The sequence below is a fragment of the Octodon degus genome, unplaced genomic scaffold (genome assembly GCF_000260255.1).
Source record: "Octodon degus isolate 3935 unplaced genomic scaffold, OctDeg1.0 scaffold00006, whole genome shotgun sequence".
Taxonomy (NCBI): domain Eukaryota; kingdom Metazoa; phylum Chordata; class Mammalia; order Rodentia; family Octodontidae; genus Octodon; species Octodon degus.
In genome coordinates, this window is record NW_004524582.1 from 22,751,458 (window position 1) to 22,773,789 (window position 22,332).

The window sequence follows — 22,332 nt, forward strand, 5'->3', positions numbered from 1 at the left end:
ACAATAAACCTTGAGATTGTATAATGCCATCTTACAAGTGGGAAAATTAAGGTCATGTTTAGTGGACTAAAGTTGTATCCTACTTTGGAAAGCTTATATGCAAACAAGGACCACACCCCAAATCCGTGACCACTGAACTAACTCATACTGTCCCAGACACACTTCATGAGTACCTTGCCAGCCAAAACCTTCTCAGATTCCTAATGCTGCTTTCTGCAAAGGAAGAGCTATGACTTTGCTTCATCTGTTTTCTGAGATAAGGTCTTACTGACAGACTTCAAGAGACCCTCCCCTCTCAACCTCTAAGTAGCTAGGGCTACAGGAATTTACCACCATGCCTGGCCATGGCTTTGTTTTTATCCTTATAAAGTGATTAAATTGTGTGTAATGCAGAAGGTTTTAAAAAATACGCGTTTAGTTGCCTTTACATAAACCAATAATAAATAAAAAGTTTTTAAACACTTACCATTTAACATCAACAGATTGTCAGTTCCTGGATGTGGGTAGCTCAATCGACCTTTAGAAAAACAGGAAGAGGAATTTGAAGATTAAGGAGCTATTTGGCAAAGCAAAAAAAAAAAAAAAAAAACAAAACAAAAAAAACAAAACAAAACAAAACAAAACAAAAGTGGGGGGACAGTGATGTGCGTCTTGAGGGTAATGACAAAGTAATATTGACTAGAGTACTTAATACAGAAAACCTAAGCTGCTTAGGTCTAAGTCTAGGAACTAAATTATTTTTGAAATGAAACAAAATGAAGAAAGAAAGAGCCTTAGTTCCTACATTACAAAATAACAATTAGATTTAAGAGCAATGGCAATAAAATAAAGTTTGTTCTTTAAAATCTAAAAACAATGCAGGTATCTATGCAAACTTAATATGGGTTATTAACTTGTAATACACTGTTCTTAATTTTCTCTATAGATGTCTTGGTTAGAAAATAAAACTTGAAATTTGTATTCCTGCATTAAAATTAACTAAAATATTAAAATAAGCAGATAAAACTCATCACAACTGGCTACTTAACCAATATGGTTTTATATAGTTGTATCTAGATGAAGTTTAATGCGAACTTCTTAGGTATATTACTCCAAATGGTATTGAAAATGTGTAGAATTTTTAATATTTTAAAAAGCGAAAACATTCATGCTCATAAGTATTCTCAGCATTCTTCATTCAGGAATTGTATACTTACTAGGCATAAGAAAGGGTAACAGTAATACATAAACTTACAAAAAAAAAAAAAAAAAAAAAAAAGACATGCACAGAATACACCATGGCTTATTCAGCACTTTTATACTATAATGTTTGACTAATCCAGCCGAGAGCAAGGACAGTTATTATTTAGAACTCATTAAAATGTGGGTTCTTAAAAAATAATACTTAAGTACCTGATGGACTATTAAAAAGTCAAATTAAAATACATTTAGAAAACTCAGGGCTGGGAGATGGCTCAGTGGAATAAGTGCTTGCCTGGCAAACACAAGGGCCTGAGTTCATTCCCCGGTTCCGGAAAAAAAACCAAAACAAACAACTGTTAAAATGAAATGTCTTTAGCCACTTTTGGCACAGACATTAAAAAAGACACTATGATCTATAGTGGACTGCCATCAATAAACAGTTGAATTTGACATAAAGAACACAGATTGACTGAATCTACCTTTACTACTTCAGCAAATACTTTAATAAAGGCCCTTTAACATATCCAAATATCCGGTACAAGACAGATTGTTGACTGGCTTTCATTTTAGTCATGAAGTTGATCATCTACTAATGCAAAAGTGAGAGATAATCCAGTTTTGATGTTAAAATGTCTATGCAGACTCGCTGTATGTGAAGGATACATAGATACATATGCAGGAAAGTGCTTTCTTTTGATTTGAGACTCAAAGGTGATGTAATAAAAGTGTTAGTGTGTTTCAACCGGACAGTTTATCAGCTTCTATTTACTGGAGTGTCATGCAAGAAATTAGTTAACTAAGTGACCTGTTTAATAAAGCTGTCATCCTCTGTAAACACAGAGTGAGGTTTATTGTCCTGATACCTGACAGCATGAAGTGAAAATTGCATTTTGTATAGGAGATTCAATACAGAAAGAGCCTGGAAACACGGGCCTCCTAAACCGGATTGCAATTACATGGCACACTATTTTGACGTATCACAGCTTATTTTGGAAATACAACTATTTTGAAACATCTCCCTACAGAGTACCAAATTTAGAAAATAATTTAAACTCATGAAAAAATTACTGTTATTCCTGACTTCAGATTTAAAAGAAATTCCTACATATATCGATGTTCAGTGTAATAAATTAAGTCTTCTACACTGACAGCATGTAGCATTGGAAGGGATCAAATTTAAATAAGACACTGTCTCTTCTATGTCTGTCTGTGGAAGAGACTGACACAAGTATACAACTTCAATAAAATCTGCCAAGTGTAAAAAAGTTTTGAATAGTCTGTTATAAAATAAAGCACAAAAAAATATTTAATCAAACAAGACTTCCTGGAACAACAGAATAAATAAAGCCCTTTTCCTGAGTCCTATTTTTATCTTGAAAGACTCAAATTTCAATTACCATGTAATTATTCTTTAATAGGTTCACTGTTTGGTTAATTTATCCCAAGACATAAGTAACAAGATCTTTTCCTTCCCAATACTCTTTTGGCATCTTGGCTCTGAATGAACTTAAAAGGAATAACAATGGATGAAACTCAAAAGAAAAATACTGCTTGTACATACATTTGTACATATGGTCTAACATGCAGCCTATCACACAGAATCATAAATCTATAAAACTAATATGCCAGAGTGAAGTAAACAAATGTAGACTTATTTGTAATTATCCAATTACTTTTCTTCCACCACAATGATAATATTTATATAACTTTACTATTAACTTTTAAATTTATGTTTTACTTAATTATAATTAGTTATAATTAAAAGTACTTTCCCTAGAAACCTGCCACCTAATGGTAATAGCTAACAACATCTGGGGTTTACTGTGAGTCAGGAGCTCTTCCAAATTCTTTACAGCTCGTTATTCAAGCTTGAAGACAATCCCATATGTACGGTACTATTTCCTTCCACTTTAAGGTGAAGAAGCTGTGTCACAAAACTCTCCTTCCCTTGTCCAAGGTTACATCTCTAGTAGGGCAGTACTGCCGGATTTCACACCTCGGTGGTCTGGCTTGACACTCTTAATTGCTACCTTAATGCTGACTTCCTAGTGACAGCAGAATGCAGAGAAAGGGATAGGTGACAGGTCACTGGACAACTCCTCTATTTAAAAACCCACAGGGAATATATAGTCTATTGGGTGATTTAAACTTTAATATGGAAAAAAAGAGACAAAAGCCCCAATGTTATAAAACTAATTTTTTCCTTACTGTCTAAAGCTCTGTGGTGTAGCCTAATGGGCCTACAATGACCCTCGGCCCTTCTTGTTAGTAACGAGACTCCCCAAAACTGGAGGTTCAGAGTGCCATGGTAAACACTTCCTTTTTTTATAGTACCATGTGACTGTGTGTGTGAAGTGTGGTCAACAGGATCCAAAATCAAAGTGTTATGTGCAATTTCTGTCAGTCTTCAAAAGAACAGCTTCTCTTTCCTCTATCCTGCTTGCTGGAGACGTGGCTAAACTTCAAGCCAGCACTAGACCCAGGGCTTGGGTTGGATTAAGCATAACAGAAGATGACAACTCAGCTCTATGAATGTCACCACACCACTCTGAATGCTTCTCTCAGAAAAATAAACTATTTCACTGAAGCCCCCAGAGGTTTCTGTTACCCCAGGAAACCATAGCGCTTAACAAAGTTTGCCAGTGACAAATTTCAACTGCCTTTTAAATTATTTAGAAAGTATAACCTATAATCACTTCAAAATTGTTTTAATAGAGCTATAAATAATTATTATTTACTACTTTTGGGGACTTCTACATTAAGATATTAATTTAAAATAACTTTAAAATACATATTTTTAGGTGTCAGTGATAAAGGGGGTCCTTAAACATATACTCTATGAGTACAAAAAACCTATATAGTATCTTAGAAATTATTTTAGTTTATTATAATTTCAAATTACATAATACATGTATAAAAGACAGTTCTCCTATTAGCCACTTTAAATGTAAATCTGAGTAATTAAAAGTACTTAGAAATATCAAAGTTCAATAGACCATAATTACCACTCATACAGAAAAATTATTTGGTTTACCTGTAGAACAAAAATCTAGTCCCTCATCATCTACCATCTTAACTACTGGCCTCTTTGCATTTTTCCAATGAGACATACTCCTACTTTAGGGTATTTCTAATTTTAATTTTTTCTGCTTAAAATGCCCAGCCATGTGTGGCAGTGTGGCATGTGCCGTAATCGGAGGCCAGCCTGGGAACCTTCGTGAGACACAGTCTGAAAATAAATGATAATGCAAAGGGACGCATGTGCCGGGCGCCGCTCCAGCCACATGCTCTCACACCGGGCATCACAGAGCTTGTGCCCCTCCCTTACCTCAGATTTGTAAGAGGCGGCATTCTAGACCATCTTGGTCAAAAGAGCAGCTTTTTTCTTTTTCTAACTCATAATACCACATATCTATTCTCTAATTTCTGGTTGTCTCTTTAAAAACAGAAGATCTATCAGGGCGAGCGAGGACTTTGCTCTTTGTTCTGTACTGTATGTCTACCATTTACAGCAGAACCTAGTATAGAATAGGCCCGCAAATATTTTTTCAACAGGTTAATATCTTATTTCATTATGTAAATCATACATTCAACTATAAGTGCATGTATTCAGGGCACAAGAAAGACAAGCTCTAAGTAAACAGAAAAATTACAAAAGGAGCCTTTATTTTAGCTCAGCTTTCACATCTTTAGCATTTTGCAGGGGAGGGGGGCAACCTGCTCATGTTCTAAGATTTTACTCTTTAGATAGACAAAATGTTTCCTCCTCCACAACTATTTTCGTCAATGAAAACTAATTTTCCCTTAGTTTTTGTTTCATTTTATGAAGTTTAAATTATTAGTGGTTGGATCAGCCAAATAACTCATCAGATTAAAGCACCTGCAAGCAAGTGCAAGGGCCAGGGTTCGATCCCTGGACCTGCTGTGCCGCCCACCCCCCAGGGCACGCTAAGAGGGCAATGGAGACTGGGCGTAGTGTCCTGTACCTGTAATCCCAGCTCTCCCTGAACACCCTGTAGACACTTCCCTAAAATACAAAAGAAACAAACAAAAAACATATTCTGTGATAAGAAAATAGCTAAAAAAAACAAACAAACCCAGCATCATGCATTCTACCAACACTTTGAAAGAGAAAATTAAACATTTAAGTCACATATTATTATAAGTCTAGAACTCACATTAGTTAAAAAGGGGCAGTATGGTAAAGTGATAAAAATACAAATTTGAGAGCAACAAATTTCAGTACTTAGTAGCAGCTGAAACTTGTAGTTTATTAAAATAAATCACAGTTGCCCATCTGTAGAATATCAACATGCTAGGGGTGAAAATAAATGCTGAGTACATGATAAATTCCATTGGTATATTAAGCACACACACCCCTGATTGAAGGCAGCTAATGTCCTTTCTTATTTGCTCCCAGCGCAGCACTGCTCCCACCAGTTCGGTACACTCCATGAATATGCTTAAATAATTTACATCTCGGTTAACAACCTAAGTTTGCAGACCAAAATTAGAGAAAAAGGAGGGCTACAAGGAAAGCCAACATTTTGGCCCTACCCTTCTAAGGTCAATTAAGACTCAGGACATATGAGAACTTGTACTGTAATGTCATGTACCTCGGTAATGTCCCAAATTTTCTGATCAAGAAGATAATGGGGCCAAAGAGGAAAGTGATCGATGATGTAGAGTGTGCCTAAGGAGAGTCACATGGGGAGAAGACACTCTCTCAGGCTTTCACAGAGAGCACATAGGCCAAGCATTGGCCGTGACTCATCCACATGGCTGACACTGACAAAGGTTCTACAATCTGAGGTACAGGATCTCAAGATAAATCCTGAGGGCATTTCACTGACCTTGTCAGACCAAAAAGCTACAACTCTTGTTGCATAGGTCCTGCTTTACCTTGGTCTTAACCATCCAGTAGAAAAGTATGAAGATGAAATATAGGAAGTAAAGCCATGTTGTTATGTTGAGCTGTGGGGGACTCAGGTCAATAATTTCTGACACTGCCAGTTAAACAGAAGACCCAATGATATTATGGGCTTCTGTACTCTTTTAGAATATTTTGCTGAGTTTACACACCTATAATATTCAACAACGGAACTTAAAAAAAATTGGGGTATAACTATGAATGTCCATTTTGGATCTGTGTATTCAAAGTGGTTGGGATAGATATATAGTTGCATTCTCTTAATGAATAGAATGATTTTTTCTAATGGTGTTTGTAAGTAGGATCACAAGTCTGCATCTTGTACAGCAATTAACCACTGAGAAGAATGTATGCAGTATATTATTTGTTGAAACTGTACTTTCGATTTGATTTGAAACTGTCTCATTGCTATATGTTTATCAATAAAACTTTGAAAAGAAAAAAAAAATAATTTACATCTCACATTTACTTCTAAATCCAATCAGAAAAAATGTTCATATTGTATCTGGTAAAATCCACTTAGAATGTGGTCATTACCAACCTTGAATAACTCCAATCTCTGCTCAGATCCAAGGGACAGGACAGTCATTCCTGACCTCATTCCCAAATCTCAATGCATGCCTCATAAAAGCCTAAGAGTAAGATCATACAAATGTAGAAAACACCCTTGGATCCAAAGTTCTGGATCCCAAGAGAGCAACAGAATTATTCCTTGCATACAGCAAAAGCCACCAATCAACATTAAGAGTCCCCTGAAATCAGTCTACACACCTTACTCCTTAGTCAGGGTCCTACTAGCTTTCATCTCACACTGTTTAAAACTTTTTTTGATTTTTGCCCAATCAATACTATAAAGTATACCAAGCAGCACCACAGAACACAGAATGCCAAGAAGTTTTGTTTCAAATAAAGTATAACCACAAAAGACAACAATAACAAAAGATTAAACGTAAGTCATTAATCCTCTAGTAAGATGATGAATAATTACTGCAATAAAACATGCACCTAATAATCAAAACCTTATTTACATATAAAAGTGGCACAATGAAACTCAGTATTTTGTGCACATACTATGTACGTATGTGTGTATGTATGTATACAGACACATGTATACACATGAAAAACACATATATGTGAAAAAATAAAAACTGCACATACCACTGAAAATAAGAAAAGTCAGAGGAACCAGAGCAGTGATGGGGAGCCTAAGACATGGCTGCATGCAGTGTGGTGCCCTAGAGGCAATTCCCCACAGCAAAGGGTAATTAAAGAAAAACTAGGGAGCTGACTAGCACATGGATTTTAGCTAGTAAGAATGTATCAACTTGGGTTTGTTAGCTGGGATAAATACACCCTATTAACGGATATCAACAACAGGTGAAAGTGACTGGGTGGTAGATGAGAACTCTACTATCTATACACCTTTTCTTTAAGATGTGAAAAAAATAAGTTGAACTAGAAATTCCAAAACTTTTCACTGTGTAAGCGTTGAAAATGGAAACAAATGAGCAATCAAATAGTGACAGCAGCAATGATGAACTGGTATAAAACTTAAAAATAAGTTAGCAACAGGGGCTGGCAAGATGGCTCAGTGGTCTAAAGCACCTACTTGAAACAAGCTTGGCAAAGCACAGGGACCTCGGTTTGATCCCCCAGCACCACATGCCCGCCAGCCCCGCCCCCCTGGTGGGCTGAGCTGGCCACACACACACAATAAATAAATGTAATAAATAAAAATAAATATTAAAAAAAATAAGTTAGCAACAATAACCATCCTTACTTTACAGTGGTGCAAGAGCATAACCACGAGTGAAAAATAGCACTGAAGAAATTACTGGAGATATTCAATGTTTAGTATAAACCATGTCCGCCAAGGCTTCCAGACTGCAGGTGAGTGCAAGGGCTGTGTGTGCCTGCTGGGTATCTAGGGAGGTTCTGCGCTGGCAGGGCAGCTGAGCTGAATGCATTTGCATGTTAAAAATAAATTTATAAATTGAAGAGTAGCTACATAGGTATGTACTCTAGGGCCTCCAAAATAATGTAATTAAATTTATGCTACAGAAATAAACACAAACCTCACTGAATTTTATTTAAAAAATTAAAAATCTTCTAAATGTCTCCCTATAGTGGAATGGTTATACAATTATTCCATGTACATGAATGTGACACATGGTCATTTTTAGAAGTTGTAACAAATAGGAGTAGGAGTTACTACGAGAAAGGTTCAATCCTTTGACTACTACTTGAAGGAGCTGTACCTATTTTCCCAGCATTACGATAGGTTTTGATTCAAGGTAAAGCAAAACGGCTGTGGCTGTTCACCCTTGACGGAGCTTCATTCGAAATACACATACTGAAATGCATATAAAAACTCAAACCAACATTGAACCTGAGTTAAGTAAGAAAAACAATCAGAGTAAAAAGGACTGATTCTCTAAAAAATTTGAACAGTCTCCACTTGGTAAGGGTCAGAGTCCTGCGGGGTGACTGGGCAGGCAGGCTTCCTACTGAACAGAGGACAGCACGTATTCGTTCACCTCTACTGCTTTCTGGAGCCCCTAAAGTAACTAACAGTCACGAAGGTTTCAAGAGGTGTAGCTGCCGGCACAGAGAGGATTTGGCAGGATCGTAGAAGAGCCATGCTAAGAATGTCATGAGGCTGTAATGTGGAGGGTGAGCGGTGGCTTCGTTAAGCAAAACATCACTAAAAAGGAATTTAAGGCTGTAGAAAGACCATCAAGAAATAAGCCACGTACTATACCAGACTCCTGGCAAGGATCGGGAATGAGTAGCCGGGGCCATCACTGAGGGTGAATGCAGCACTCATTTTTAAGAGAACCAGAGATCTGCAGTGAGGCCTGATGTATCCAGACGGAAGCCTGAAGCCGTGTGTACAGACCACTCCCAGCAAGCGAAGACTGGAAACAGACACTGCTGGGGTCTCATGTGATTGGCCTACCGCAGCCACTACTTATCACCCTGGCCCCATACACAGGGCTGTAATCGTCACTCCTACACCTTACTTTTAAGTATGAGTGTAAAATTGCAAACTATTTCATGAAAGTCTCTAACCTGAGGGGGGATGGAACAGAGGAACTTAGAAGAAGCCTAGATAATACAAGGCACTGAAAAAATAATTTTTAAATACTATATTATCCCTTGAAGAAATAAGATCAAACAAAAATAGGAAGTTACTATATAAAACTTCTGAAAATTATTTTAACAGAGCCTAAAATCAATCAGAAAAAATCTTTAAAGTAAAACCAATGATAGATCTCTTCAAAACCAAAATAAAAGCAAAAGCAATGAGTATATAAATTCAGTATTTGAAGAGCAAGAATTTAAAATGAAGCAATATCAAAAGTATGTTATTAAAGAAAAACACTGCACATTTCCATGAAGTAAAGAAATGAATGTCTGTATGAAAAGTATCCAAATGAATGTTAAGCTTAATAAACAAAATGAACAGGAAATTGTATAGACACATCCCAAGACGTACACTTCATTATTATTTAACTTCAGAGCCACAAGCATGGAAAAGATCCTAAAATTTCTCAGAAAGAAAACAGTTAAAAGTAAAATAATCATTAGAATAAATTTCAGCATAGCATTAAAGTGAGAGTACCTCTGAGGTTAAAAGATAGTGAAGTGATGCCTCTAATATTCTGAATTGCTTATATTTAATTTCATACCAGTCTATTATTATTTTTAAGTAAAATATATTTTCATATACAAAGGCACTCAAAATTTGTTTCGTTGGCAAGAAACTACCGTAAGACAGACTTAACAAAACAAAGGTATAAGCCATCAAGGAAAAGGACACTGAGGTCTAACCCAGACTCCTCAGTGAAGAGGGTTCCCAGGACTATCAAATGTGATGAGGCAGATGTAGACTTCTAGAAGGACAATTCCAGAGGCAAGAAAAACAAAATCTGCATAACTATAAGATGCACTCTTTTCTACTAAAAGCTTTATAGTTCTATAAATAAATTTTATAATGAATTACTGGTAAGTACTTAAAAACTGAGCTAACTAGACAAAGCAATGATTAATTTGTGGAGAAACAAAATCGTATGAAGAACAAAATGGTATAGTACAAAGTAGTACAGACTGATTTATGAATATTATTTGTATTATTTTAATAACATAATACCTGAACTACACAAAAAATAAAACTGTAGCTATTTTGAGATGACAGAGTAGGGCCAGTGGTGGAAGACAAGGCGGGCACATGAGGGTATTGACACATAATAACTAAAATGTAAAAAGTACAAAGCAGCAGAAGTATATTACTTATAACTACATGAAAAATCAGTGAGCAAAAGAGTTCAAATCAGCTGCCTCTAAGAAACAGGAATGAGAAATAGAAAGATGAGGTAGAAGACTTATATTTTTTTAAACATTAGCCCATGGCACTGTTTAACTCACACACACATGACTAATTCTCTGTGAAGTTAAACCAGTTGGAGAGAAGGTAAAGATCTGAATATACAAGTGTTTTTTATTTACATAGAAAAATTATACATCATAATATCAACTGTAGTTATTTTAGTCCATGGAACTAAATAAAAAAGCATTCCCTTTGACACATTCACTGACATAAAATAATATTTGCAATCCTTTTTCTTGAATTTCCTCTAACTGCTCAGGGTACACACGTGAACAATCATGACCTGCTGAGACAGACATTTTTAAGAACTGCTCTACAGACCACACTTCCCGGAGTTTTCAAGTCAATTTTTATGAGCTGAAACTAAATTTTTGTCTCTCTGTATGAGAGGAGAGGATAAGCAACTTTTGGTAAAAAATGCTTGATTTAAAAACTTGATCATTGCAGAAATTTGCTTTAGTGAGTATTACTTTAAATATTAAGAAAACAAATGAAAATCATTAAATATATTTTTGAGAAAAGAGAAACTTGGATATTCTGCTAAACTCTGTTAACAGTTTAAAATCATAGGCCTAATCATCCCAAGTGCTTGCTTTTAGAATTGAAATTTATATATAATAAACATTTTGTTTGACTTTCCACTTAAAAAGGAAAGCCATCTTTCTCTAAAACCATGAGAAAGATGTGGTGAAGAGCAATCTGTAATTGTTCCAAATGAATAAAAATCACAACTTTTTCTGTCAGACAGGTTTTAGTTTTTAGAAGTTAAAATTAAAAGATGTAATAATTCAAATCACTTCTCAAAACATTCAAAGAAGTCTGGAAGAAATGATGCTCAATTATATCCTTCAATTTAAAAATATTGTTAATAAATACAACTACATAAAGATAAAGCTTCCAAGTCTCCACTTATGACACCACATTTCAAGGGAAGTTTCTAAAGCAAGAACTCTTACAGCCATATTCTAATTTGGTTGTTAACCTGATTATGTTGCTACTAGAAGTTAACCTCTTACAAGCTGCACTTTCATTAAGACGAATGTAATTCTGAGCCCAGAGGATGAAGTGTGAAGAGCAATCATGTCAGCATACATTTAACAAAATGTACATTTCTCTCACATTAAATGTTGTAAATTTTATTATTTTTCTTCTTCCTAAAGCCCAGTGTTCATTGCAAAATGAAAATAAAGAGCAAGTGGGAAGTAAGTGTAACATTTCCTAACTTCTCTGTAAAATAAATGGCAACTATTTACTTGAAAAATAGAAGACAGGGGCGCAGCTCAGTGGTACAGCAGGACCCTGGCTGACAGGCACAGGACCCTGGATTAAAAGCCCACCAGGCAGAAAACAAAGGAGGGATAAACAACTATCTTCCCTGAACTACATTTCAAAAAGACACAGTAGTACAAGATAGCTGTTCCTTATCCAAAATGCATGGGACCAGGAGAGCTTTGGGTTTTGATATTTTTCTTCACACTTACTCAGCTTTGGAACAGTTACACAAACATACGGGGTTGTCTTAGGGATGGAATCCCTAACGGAGAAGTTCATTTATGCTTTAAATGCTCCTTTGGGTCACAGTCTTCACACAAGTATGTACAATACTTTCAGGCTTGTACTGTGACAAGGCATAAGGGGAGATACGAAACTTTCTACCTGTGGCATCATGTTTGGGACTCAGATTTTCTACTTTGGGGTTTTGGAGTTTGAGACTAAGAGTGTTCAATCTGAACATTTTTTTTTCCCTATACCTTTATTTTAACAATTGTGAAAATGACTCTGGGAAACTTGGACCCCAAAGAAAGGCAAACTTGAGGATTAAGAAATGGAAGGAGGTAGTGCCTTGGAAGAAGAGGTGATGCGCTTTGCAAGAACATCAGTAACAGGTGGTCCAGTTCACAGTTCGCTGTGCTTCGATACATATATTAAACTTTCCCAATTCTTCATAGCTACCTTAGTCCTTGTTCTTCTCCAAAGTATGCTATTTTGTCAGTTTTTGGTTTTTAATCAGTACATGTTTCCAATATATAACACAGCATGGATTCCAAAACCCATAGGTGTCGACCTACAATCTGAAGGCTACCCTGCTCTCAGAGTTCAGAACCTCTGTCCAACACAAAGGCTCTAAGTTCCAAAGTACAAGTTCTCACAAAAGATATCAAAAGTCATTCCAGTTATTTCATAACTTTGTGCTTCAATCTTACCTTAAGAGAAAATAGAGGGAAAAGTAGAAGAATCTGGTACTGCCACAACCACTTCACATCCTACAAAAATAACTTATTTTGTCAATAGTTTAGGATGCATAAAATAAGTGTTTGTCACATTTCTAGTGTTTTAGGAGTTTAATAATCATTTTTAGTTAATAAAAATGCTCCTATATATTTAGGAATTCCTAGTATGCAAAAGGGTTGAAAACCACTCCCTCCTACATACACATGCACCCCACCCCCGCAGGAATATAGCCACTGTGCACAGCAAACATGTGGAAATAAAAAATCATCCTCTTCAACACATTCATTGACATGAAACAATATTTGCAATCCTTTTTCTTGAACTTCCTCTAACTGCTCAGGGTACACACGTGAACACATCATGACCTGCTGAGACAGACATTTTTAAGAACTGCTCTATAGACCACACTTCCCAGAGTTTTCAAGTCAATTTTTATGAGCTGGAACTAAATTTTTGTCCCTCTCTGTGAGAGGAGAGGATAAGCAACTTTTGGTAAAAAGTGCTTACACAGTCAAGGCCTTTTCACAGATTGGGGCCGGTGAGAAGAGCTTCAAGGTGTTCTGTATTTTACGATTCTGCACTTGGCAAGGCATGATTTTCTTTAACCACTAAAAAAAAAAAGTACTCCGTTCTTTATTTGAAAAAGAAAAATCCTGTGCCTAGAATCAAGGCAGTCATCAGAGAGTAGGACGTCAACTGAACGCAAACACTGCAGAAAACACAGAGCAGGTTGCTGAGCGCCACGCCTCCTAGGGCAGCGCGGCTGTGCATCAGCGCTTTCCAGCCGGGGAAGCCAGGCTCCACTGCACGAGTCCTGCCCAGGGCTCACGGGGCAGCTGCTGTGACAGCCTCCTCTCAGTTCCTCAGCCGTGACGACCCGCCGGGCTCCCGCACATGCTGGTCCCTTGCTCTAGCTGACATTTGCTCCCAGTATTTTTCCATCAGGGTGTTGCTCAGGCTACAGGTCTCAGCTTCTTTTCTCCAAGTCTAAGTGGGGTGCTCCCTTGTTCTACCAAGCGTCTTCTACTCTCTCCTCGCTAAGAGTCCTAACACTAGCTAGATGTACACTGCTTCGTCAAGCTGTCTCTTTTCCCTGTGGGCTACAAATTCCGTGGGTTTCTTTTTCACAAAATGTAGAGCCAGGATTTGGTGAAAAGGTGGGATAGTCAAAGCATACAGTGCACTCACCGCCCCACTGCTGGCCGCCGTCACGTGACACCTGCACACTCTGAGAGGCCACCCCTCCCAGCTGCCCTGATGGGAAGAACTCGGGTGTAAGTGAGGACGACGGACTGCATCTATTAGTCGACCAACCGCTCAGTTTCTAGGTGGGCCAGTAATCTGCCACTTTCTTTGTATTCCAGATGTCTACTTGACCACTTTTTTCCTGGTAGCATGCTCACTATAACTCCTTTCGCTTATATGTGTGAATATACAGCTGTGCCCTTTACCACTGCGAAAGCAGCTACCTCCACCATCCTTGCCTTCTGCCCTTCATTGCCCTGCGTAGCTCAGCCTGCCTTTGCAGCTACAGAGCACTGTGGGAACAGTGCTTGGGCCTCTGGGGCTGGTCAGGACCACACTGAGGCACTCGCACTGAGCTCTGTCACTGCACAAACGTGTTGTGAGAACACTAAGCAGCCTGTGGAGAGGCCCACATGGCAATGGGCGAAGCTCCTGTGCTGAGAGCTGCAAGTTAACTTGCCAGCCGCCCTCCTGCACCTTTGTACAAAGGAACCCTCCCGCCCGGCCGAACTTGCAGCTGACAGCAGGCTCAGCAACTGTCTGTTACCTCAGCCAAAACTACTCAAGCAAACTGCTCCCGAACTCCAACCTACAGAAATCATACGAGATGGGAACTGCTTACTGTTGATTGCAAGCCACGAAATTATGGGGAAATCCATTTTGCAGCAACAGGTAACTGACACATATTATTTCTCTTTACTCAAGTCCATGCCGTTTTCCACAAATGTTTATATTAACACAAAAAGACACAAGAAACTCATCTTTAAAATTTACTCCAAACTTACATCTCCTTTTTCGTTAAATCCCATGAGAAAGTTGAAGGAAATGGCTAGCTTTTAAAACATACTTTCAAAAGTAAAATAAGATTCAATTTATTCTGGAAAAGGAAAGCTTTTCTGAAAAGGATGAAAACCTGAGAAAGAGATGAGATGTATGTGAAGTGCGGCTCCAAGCTACAGAACAAGAAGGGCGAATACGCCACAGAAGGACTCTAAAAGCACAGTTTTAGGAAAGGGAGCAAATCAACAGATTAGCCCTGGCGCTTTCTCCCGTGGGCCACCATCTTCCTTTGGTGGATTACTGAGATCTAGTCCAAAGGAGAAGGGCAATGAGCAGAGCGTGGAAAGGAGAAGGTATGCACACATGATACATTTATAATACGAGAAGCAGTGGCATTTATACCATTAAGAAAAGAACAATACCCTCTGAGTGGCAGTACTCAGGCGTGAAGATAATTTAAGTGTGTATATGATGGGAATTTGCACAAGTATGAGTCTTAATCCTTTTAAGTTGAGGTTTCTCAGATTTTTTATTTTCCTTTGACCTTGTCATATATAATACACATAGAATGAAAATATGTCAATAAGAAAAAGAAATCTGCCACCATAATGCTTCTTAAAGTTGGTGCTAAGCACATTTTTCCCTTTCCCATAGTCAAAGTTAATAAAAAAGTTGGAATCCTCTTCAAAATTTAAAAAAAAATTACTCTTTTCCTTTTCCATTTCCTTTTCCCAGTCTAGATTCTCCTCCACTTTTATAACTACCCAGTCTAGGAAGAAGAAAGACTGAGGTAACTAGAGATGCAGCAATTAATATTTTATCCAACATCTCCAAAAAGAAAATAATGAAATAACAATGAAATAGGAATACTGAAGTAACAATGAAAATTTCATTGTCTACCATTAATGTTAACTTCATTATGCACTAGGATTTTTAAATAATTTTCTTAAGTATTTTCTTTCTAGACAAGGAGATACACAGAAAAAATGCAATAGTTGTCAGTCTATTCTGGAGGAGCGGCTCCAAGACACACACTACTGGCCCTGTCTGCATAAACGGTGAGAACTGGACCCCACAGAGATTCTGAAAACCTAAGCTGACTTTTGGATAGAACAGAAAAACCTGAACTGTAACTGTATGAGCTTGTAAGGGGAATACCATTAACATACATTATTAGTCACCACCTATAGCCTCTCTTGGCTTCTTAAGCTTCTTAAAATGAAAGAATCAGAAAGACAAGGACATCTTTTATAAGTAAAATTCAGAAAAAAAACAAAATGGTCAGATATCTGATCATTATTATCAACTTAGCTGCATAACAGCGTGCTGCCAATACTCAATTCGAGAATTTGCATCTTAAGTCTTTTATCAGAATTCTTTTTTAAATGTATTTGCTACAGGGTCTCACTACACAGCTCAGACTCATAGTGATCCTCCTGTTTTCAGCCTCCCTAGTGCTTGGATTATAGGCGTGGTCTCGGTGGCCAGATCAGCTCGCCCGGAGACGGGGCTGGTGCAGCCTGTGGTGTCCATGAGAATTCTTAACTGGCTTTCCAGAATTAAAAATGCAGAAACTTTACAAAGAAATTTATGGTTTGGGTTCTTGAAAAGTTCTGACCCAGAAACAACCTAGTAAACTACCCCTGAGCTCCCAATTCACTGAAACTGTGTAAGGTAGCAGCAGCAGCTGCTGCTCTGAACTGCTAAGCTTTAGGATAATTAATTTTGTACTCATCTTCTGTTCCCTCAAATTGACATAGTACACTAGATTTTTACATTAAGGTAATAAGAAATATTGTATAAAAATGTAAAATGATTTAGTTTTTACTTATATACATGGAATATGTACATGTGAAACAAGTACATTAAATCTCTTCAGATACCATTAGCCATTAGCTGGCATAGGTACTATTAGTGCTTATTTTTCTATTAAAATCGGTAAGATAACCACACAGGTTAGAATATGATAAAATTGTTTTAAAAGTCACCTACCGGGGCCAGGGAGATGGCTCAGTGGAATAAGCGCTTCCCTGGCAAGCACAAGGGCCTGAGTTCAATCCCCAGTTTTGCAAAAAATAAATAAATAAATAAATAAATAAATAAATAAATAAAAAAAATAAAAAATAAAAGTCACCTACCCTTAAGAGGATCATGCTCTGCTCTCATAATATCGATAAGGGAATTTTCCAAAGAGTGCATATTCAAACTGTCATACATTCTACTTCGATCCTGGAAAAAAGAAAAGACTTATGACCTATGCAATTCTTTTTCAAAATAAGGTTAAATATACTATTTAATTTTCTTATATAATAGGACATCTGATTAAGTTGCTATTACTTAGCTGTCAATTTATATTTGAAGAAAACACCAACACAACTGAGGATCATATGAACTACAATGTCTTTTACCAGGGAACAATGTTTTTAATGTACTTATATTTGAAATATAGTATCAAAAATAAACCAACTTCACTGGAAATATTACTGTAATACAGTAAGGTATTCTGTATAGATTCTTGAAATTTTATACACACAGAAAGCATTTACGTTATTTAACTTCTAAATTTTTCTCACATATCTAGAAAGACACAGGCTTTGGGAAAATAATTATCTAAGAGGAAAAAATTTAATTCCGTAATTGCACCGTACTTTAAACATCTATCAGGCATTTTATGTTATCTGACTTAGTCTTCTGAAGTTCATAACAATGAACGCATAAACATCTATGCAGTGAAGATCAAAAGCATGAGTCCTGATAGCAGAGCAAAGCCTAATGCCTCAAATATTTACATTCAAATCGCTCTCCAAAGTCTCCTACATTGGTCTCTCTGTGTTGCAATCCTTCCCCCCATCCCTCTCTTCTTATGAATGTGTTCTCAGCTCACCAAGTTCCTGCTTCATAAAGTCTCAGGATAGTTTGTTTCTGCATTGTCAGAAGTCATGGATTCCATCCTTTCACCTGCTTGCTAGAAGAGCTGGCTTTTTCACTGCCCTCTAATTGATGCTACTACGCTCTGCTCAACACATACTCAATGTACGTGAGAAAATACACATGGAGCACCGTCACAGCAGGCTGTGGCTCCGTCTTCCCCACAGTCTCGGAATCTTTTTCCCAAATAGTTAAGTGCCATTCCCCACCCAGTTTTGGGCATGAGTATGCATGTATGCAAATTTACATAAATGTACCCAATGAAGACTCAAAGGGTACATTAAACTCTTAGAAAATTATTATCTCTGAAAACAAAAAGGGAATAATCAGAAAAAGTGAGAAAAAAAGCCAACACATATCAAAATGAAGCACTTGTTAATCTGGGTCTACGTGCTTCAAGAGATACTGCCAGTCACTGGAATTACATTTGGTGTACTATTGAAGCGGGTGTATGCATAGCCACCTCCCATAACAGGTTTAAGTTTTTCTAAATGGTTCACAATCCAGAAGATTCGGAACTTAAGAAGTTTTCCCAAGAATATGCTCATTTATTTACCCTACTTTGATGTTTAAATTATGGTTGTGAACATTACAAAGCTAAGGTGCCCGAGTCAGTATTGCAGACTAAACAAAATACTGTCAAGGAATTAAAAACAGTGAAAAGTAACACTGAACAATGGAAAGAATGCTAGACTGGAGGCACGGACCTATAATTCCAGCACTCTGGATGCTGAGGTAGGAAGACTGCCACTAGTTTGCAGCCAGCCTGGGCTATGTAGCGAGTTCAGTACCAGCCTGAATTACATAGGGGATCCTGTCTTTAAAAAAAAAAAAAGCTAGACAGCAGGCTCTTATTCTAGCTTTATCACCAGTTAATTCTATTAGTTCCCCTGTCTGATTTTTACTGAAAGACCCTGGACTTGCTATATTATACCTTCTTGATGCTCTGTGTTTCCAAATCTGAGCATGCTCCAGAATGATCTGAACTCCTGATGCACACAACTACTGCAATGTGTCAACAGTCACATTTAGCTGACCTGGAGTGGTGCCTGAGAGGTGGTCACTCCTAGCATGTCCTTAGGTGACAATGACACTACTGGTCTAAGGTGCACACTGGACTGAACTGAGTTTTCTGACTAAAAGCACTAGAAAAATAAATAAAACTTGAATAGAAAAGTGGATGGTTTTGTACAAAAAGGACTTATCATTTTAAGAATCTGCACATACTTCCATCTTCTGGGCATCTGCTATCATATGCTCAACTAATTTGATTTTCCTGTCTCAGTAAACTTCCAAGTTAATTAAGCTAGGGACCTTCTGAACACAGAACACAGCCAGCCCACAAATGCCTACTACATGAGTACTACTTTATCTCTACCATAAAATACTTTGTAGAAATGTGTACAAGGGAGAGGCCATATTTTTAAAGGGTAATTATAAAGGATTACAAAGCTTCTCAAGAGTTCTCCACAGACTAGAAAGCCAAATGTGACACAAAGACAAAACCAGCATGGGACATTAATCTGCCCTTGGTATCAACATCAAAATTCCAACCATCCAAGAGAAGACTATCATTACATTCAAAGTTCTGAGACATATTTAAAATAAAATTATAAATGGTCACAATAAAAATTGTTCATATTAAGTAAGCAAAACCAAAGCTCTCTGAAGGTCTGATGTCTCATGTGGGTTCTAAGAGTAAACTATAAGGGCTTATATAATACTTTATATTCTACGTACCCTAAATTCTTAGAAATATGAAGAGTATGTGTTACAGTTCAGGCCCATCTTTTCAGGCTCACGATTTTAAACAGAGTTATCCTATGCCCCATCTTCCTCAATCTATGACTTTAATAGTGACCATTAATATCACCCAAATGATATTTCTCAGGGAATCTTCTTCTGGAGAGGGCAAGAGGCACCTTCCATATGCACTACAAGGAGTATGACCTTGCTCTAGAGTACAGTAAAATTTTGAAGTAATTTTATGCACACTGTCAATGGTTCTCCAACAAGATTTAAGGTGTGAAAGGGAAAAGTCTTAAGGAAACTACTCAACATACGTTAGTAAGTACTATACAATCAACACAAGAATTGTCACTCAATAAAGTAGCATGTATTAACTTTAGTTTACATATGTGTGTCCAAATGAATCTAGCATAGCCATTTACAGGGTCCCCTTTTTTGCTCTTAACTTAGATCTTTAAATATTCCTACTTTAGAATAGCAAAGCTATTTTAACTAGTAACTTTATTGTTAAACTTTAGTTGTATTCCATATGATTTTTAAAGCAACAAACATAAAGCCTACAGCAAGCAAGTCATAACATCTCAAAATAAACTTTTGAATGTAATGAAACATATAGGCTCATACATAAATATAATTCCATTATGTAAACCTGTGGGATCGAATTCTGACTTCTAAAAAAATCTGGCCAGATAGGTCAGCAGATTAAAGCGCCTGCTTAGGCAGATGCATGGAGCAGGGTTCGATCCCCTGTGTTCATTGCCAGCCCTGCCCCCAGGGCACACTGACAGGAAGATTGAGACTAGGTGTGGTGGCACACACCTGTAATCCCAGTGCTTGGGAGGCTGAAAAACAGGAAGGATCACTATGAGTCTGATCTGTGTAATGACACCCTGTAGACCCTGTGCTAAATACATAAAATCAGTTAATCAATCAATCAATCAATCAATCTGGCTATAAAATAAGTATATATTCTTCCGAAATAAGAATATTTGAAAATTATTCATGAAAATTGCTAATGGTTTAAAAACTAAATACAGCTGTGTGGGAACTGCCCCCAGGGCGCACTGAGATGGCAATTGAGACTGGGCATGGTGGCGCAAAGGCGCCTGTAATCCCAGCTCTTGGGAGGCTGTAAACAGGCAGGTTACTATGAGTCTCATCTACACAGTGAGACCCTGAACACCTTGTAGATCCCTCTCTAAAATAATAATAAAAAACTAATAGAAGTACTTTGCAATTTTAAAAAAGCATGAACACACTAATACTGATTTTTATTGATATGGAGTTATCATAGTAATACTTCTTATACAGACTGTATTTTGAGTACAATTAAAGAATTAAACGCAGGAGAGGAATATAAGAAAGTGTCATTGTGCAAGCATGCACACACAGCCTACACTCTTTCTTTTCCAAGTACAAGTGTGAAAAGGTCTTCTGTTCCAGAAGTTGATCTAGATTAAGAAGCACAACCTGCTTTACTAGACATACACACTGTACACGACCACCTTGCGTGCATCCTTTCATGTCAGGTGATGTTATGCCCCTAAAGGCTCACTGCACTCCTAGGTAGGGTGCTGGCAGAGGACTGAATCCTAGTGTCTCGTAGCTGACTCGCTGTCAGGAGCTGGGGTCTGGCGAGAGGTGGGAGCCCCTGGGACCTGACCTGCAAGGGTCTAGATCCTCTCCAGCTCGTCTTTTCTCTGCTTGCTGGCCACCATGATCTAAGCAGATTTCTCCATGGTCCTTCTACCATGTTGCTTCCATGTTTAAGCCTGAAGTTCTGAAACTGTGAGCCAAAGCAAACCTTTCCCCCTTTAAACTCTGTGTGTCACAAAACTAAACAAACAAAAAAACGGGATAAAATGGACCATTTTGTATCTGTATATACAAAATAGTATAGATTATACAGCTACTTTCTCTTAATAAGAAAAATCTGTACTAATAGCGTTTGGATAGGCTATCACATCTGCATGTTGTTCTATGAATAACCACTATGAAAACAACAATATGCAATGTATTAATTATTGAAACTGTCTTACCAATCAGTTTTGAAACTGTCTCATTGCTATTTCTCAATAAAATTAATAAATGAAAAAATAAACTCTGTGTGTCAAGAGTTGGTATTGCAGTTCAGTGACAACATGGTGGCTAAGACACATGGATTAAGGCTTGAATGGTTTGTCTAAGGGATCTCCAAATCATGACTTATCATAATATGTAGTAGCTTGGATATTAAATATTGGCAGAACATATCTCCAACGAATTCCAGGTAGTTTGTGTGTGATTCAGACAAAAATCTAGAACGGAGTCTTTTGCTGTTCCCCCATTTAGGGACAGGCCACTGTACATGCAGGCTTTGTACACTGTACTGCAGTTGCCTGATGCTGTTTTGTTTATAGTAAGCTGCTGAGCCATACGGTCATAGCTTGAGTCTAGATGTCCTCTAAAGTCCCACAGGGTCCTAGGTGGGGCTTTTTCTAGAGTGTGTGGTGCTGGAACTGATTCATGGTGCAGTCCTAGGACCAAGGGCCCCAGGATTAAGGATGTGAGTGCGACCTGTCTTAAGCAGCCTGGATGAGACAGAAATGATAGAAAGAACTGTAGTCGGCCCGTGCTTGCTTTGCTGCCTTCGGCCCACCATGAGCTGTTTTTCCTCTTCAGTGCCTGTCTGCCCTAGCACCCTGTCTTCAAGCCAGCAGACTATAGACCAAAATCTCTACACCCGGTGAGCTAAATAAACTTTTTCTCCTTTAACCTTGGGTGTTGGGTATTTTGCCTCAGCAGTGACAGAAAACTAAGACACATATGTAAAATTATAAATAATGTTAACCTCAGTTAAAAGGATATTTACAGTGATTTAAAATGTATAAGTATTGGGGAACTACCTCTCTCGGAC

At 37.6% G+C, this 22,332-nt stretch overlaps 1 protein-coding gene across 1 annotated transcript in view; it reads right to left on the reverse strand.

Annotated features, from left to right (window-relative positions):
- The window catches only part of Cpeb2 (cytoplasmic polyadenylation element binding protein 2), a 61,090-nt gene that overhangs the window by 30,367 nt on the left and 8,391 nt on the right, over positions 1 to 22,332 (reverse strand). Inside the window, exons 5-6 of the mRNA XM_012516538.2 lie at positions 16,898 to 16,988; positions 467 to 517 (exon numbers count right to left, since the gene is read on the reverse strand). Of these exons, the coding sequence (XP_012371992.2) occupies positions 467 to 517; positions 16,898 to 16,988 (142 nt within the window). The remainder of the gene's footprint in view (positions 1 to 466; positions 518 to 16,897; positions 16,989 to 22,332) is intronic.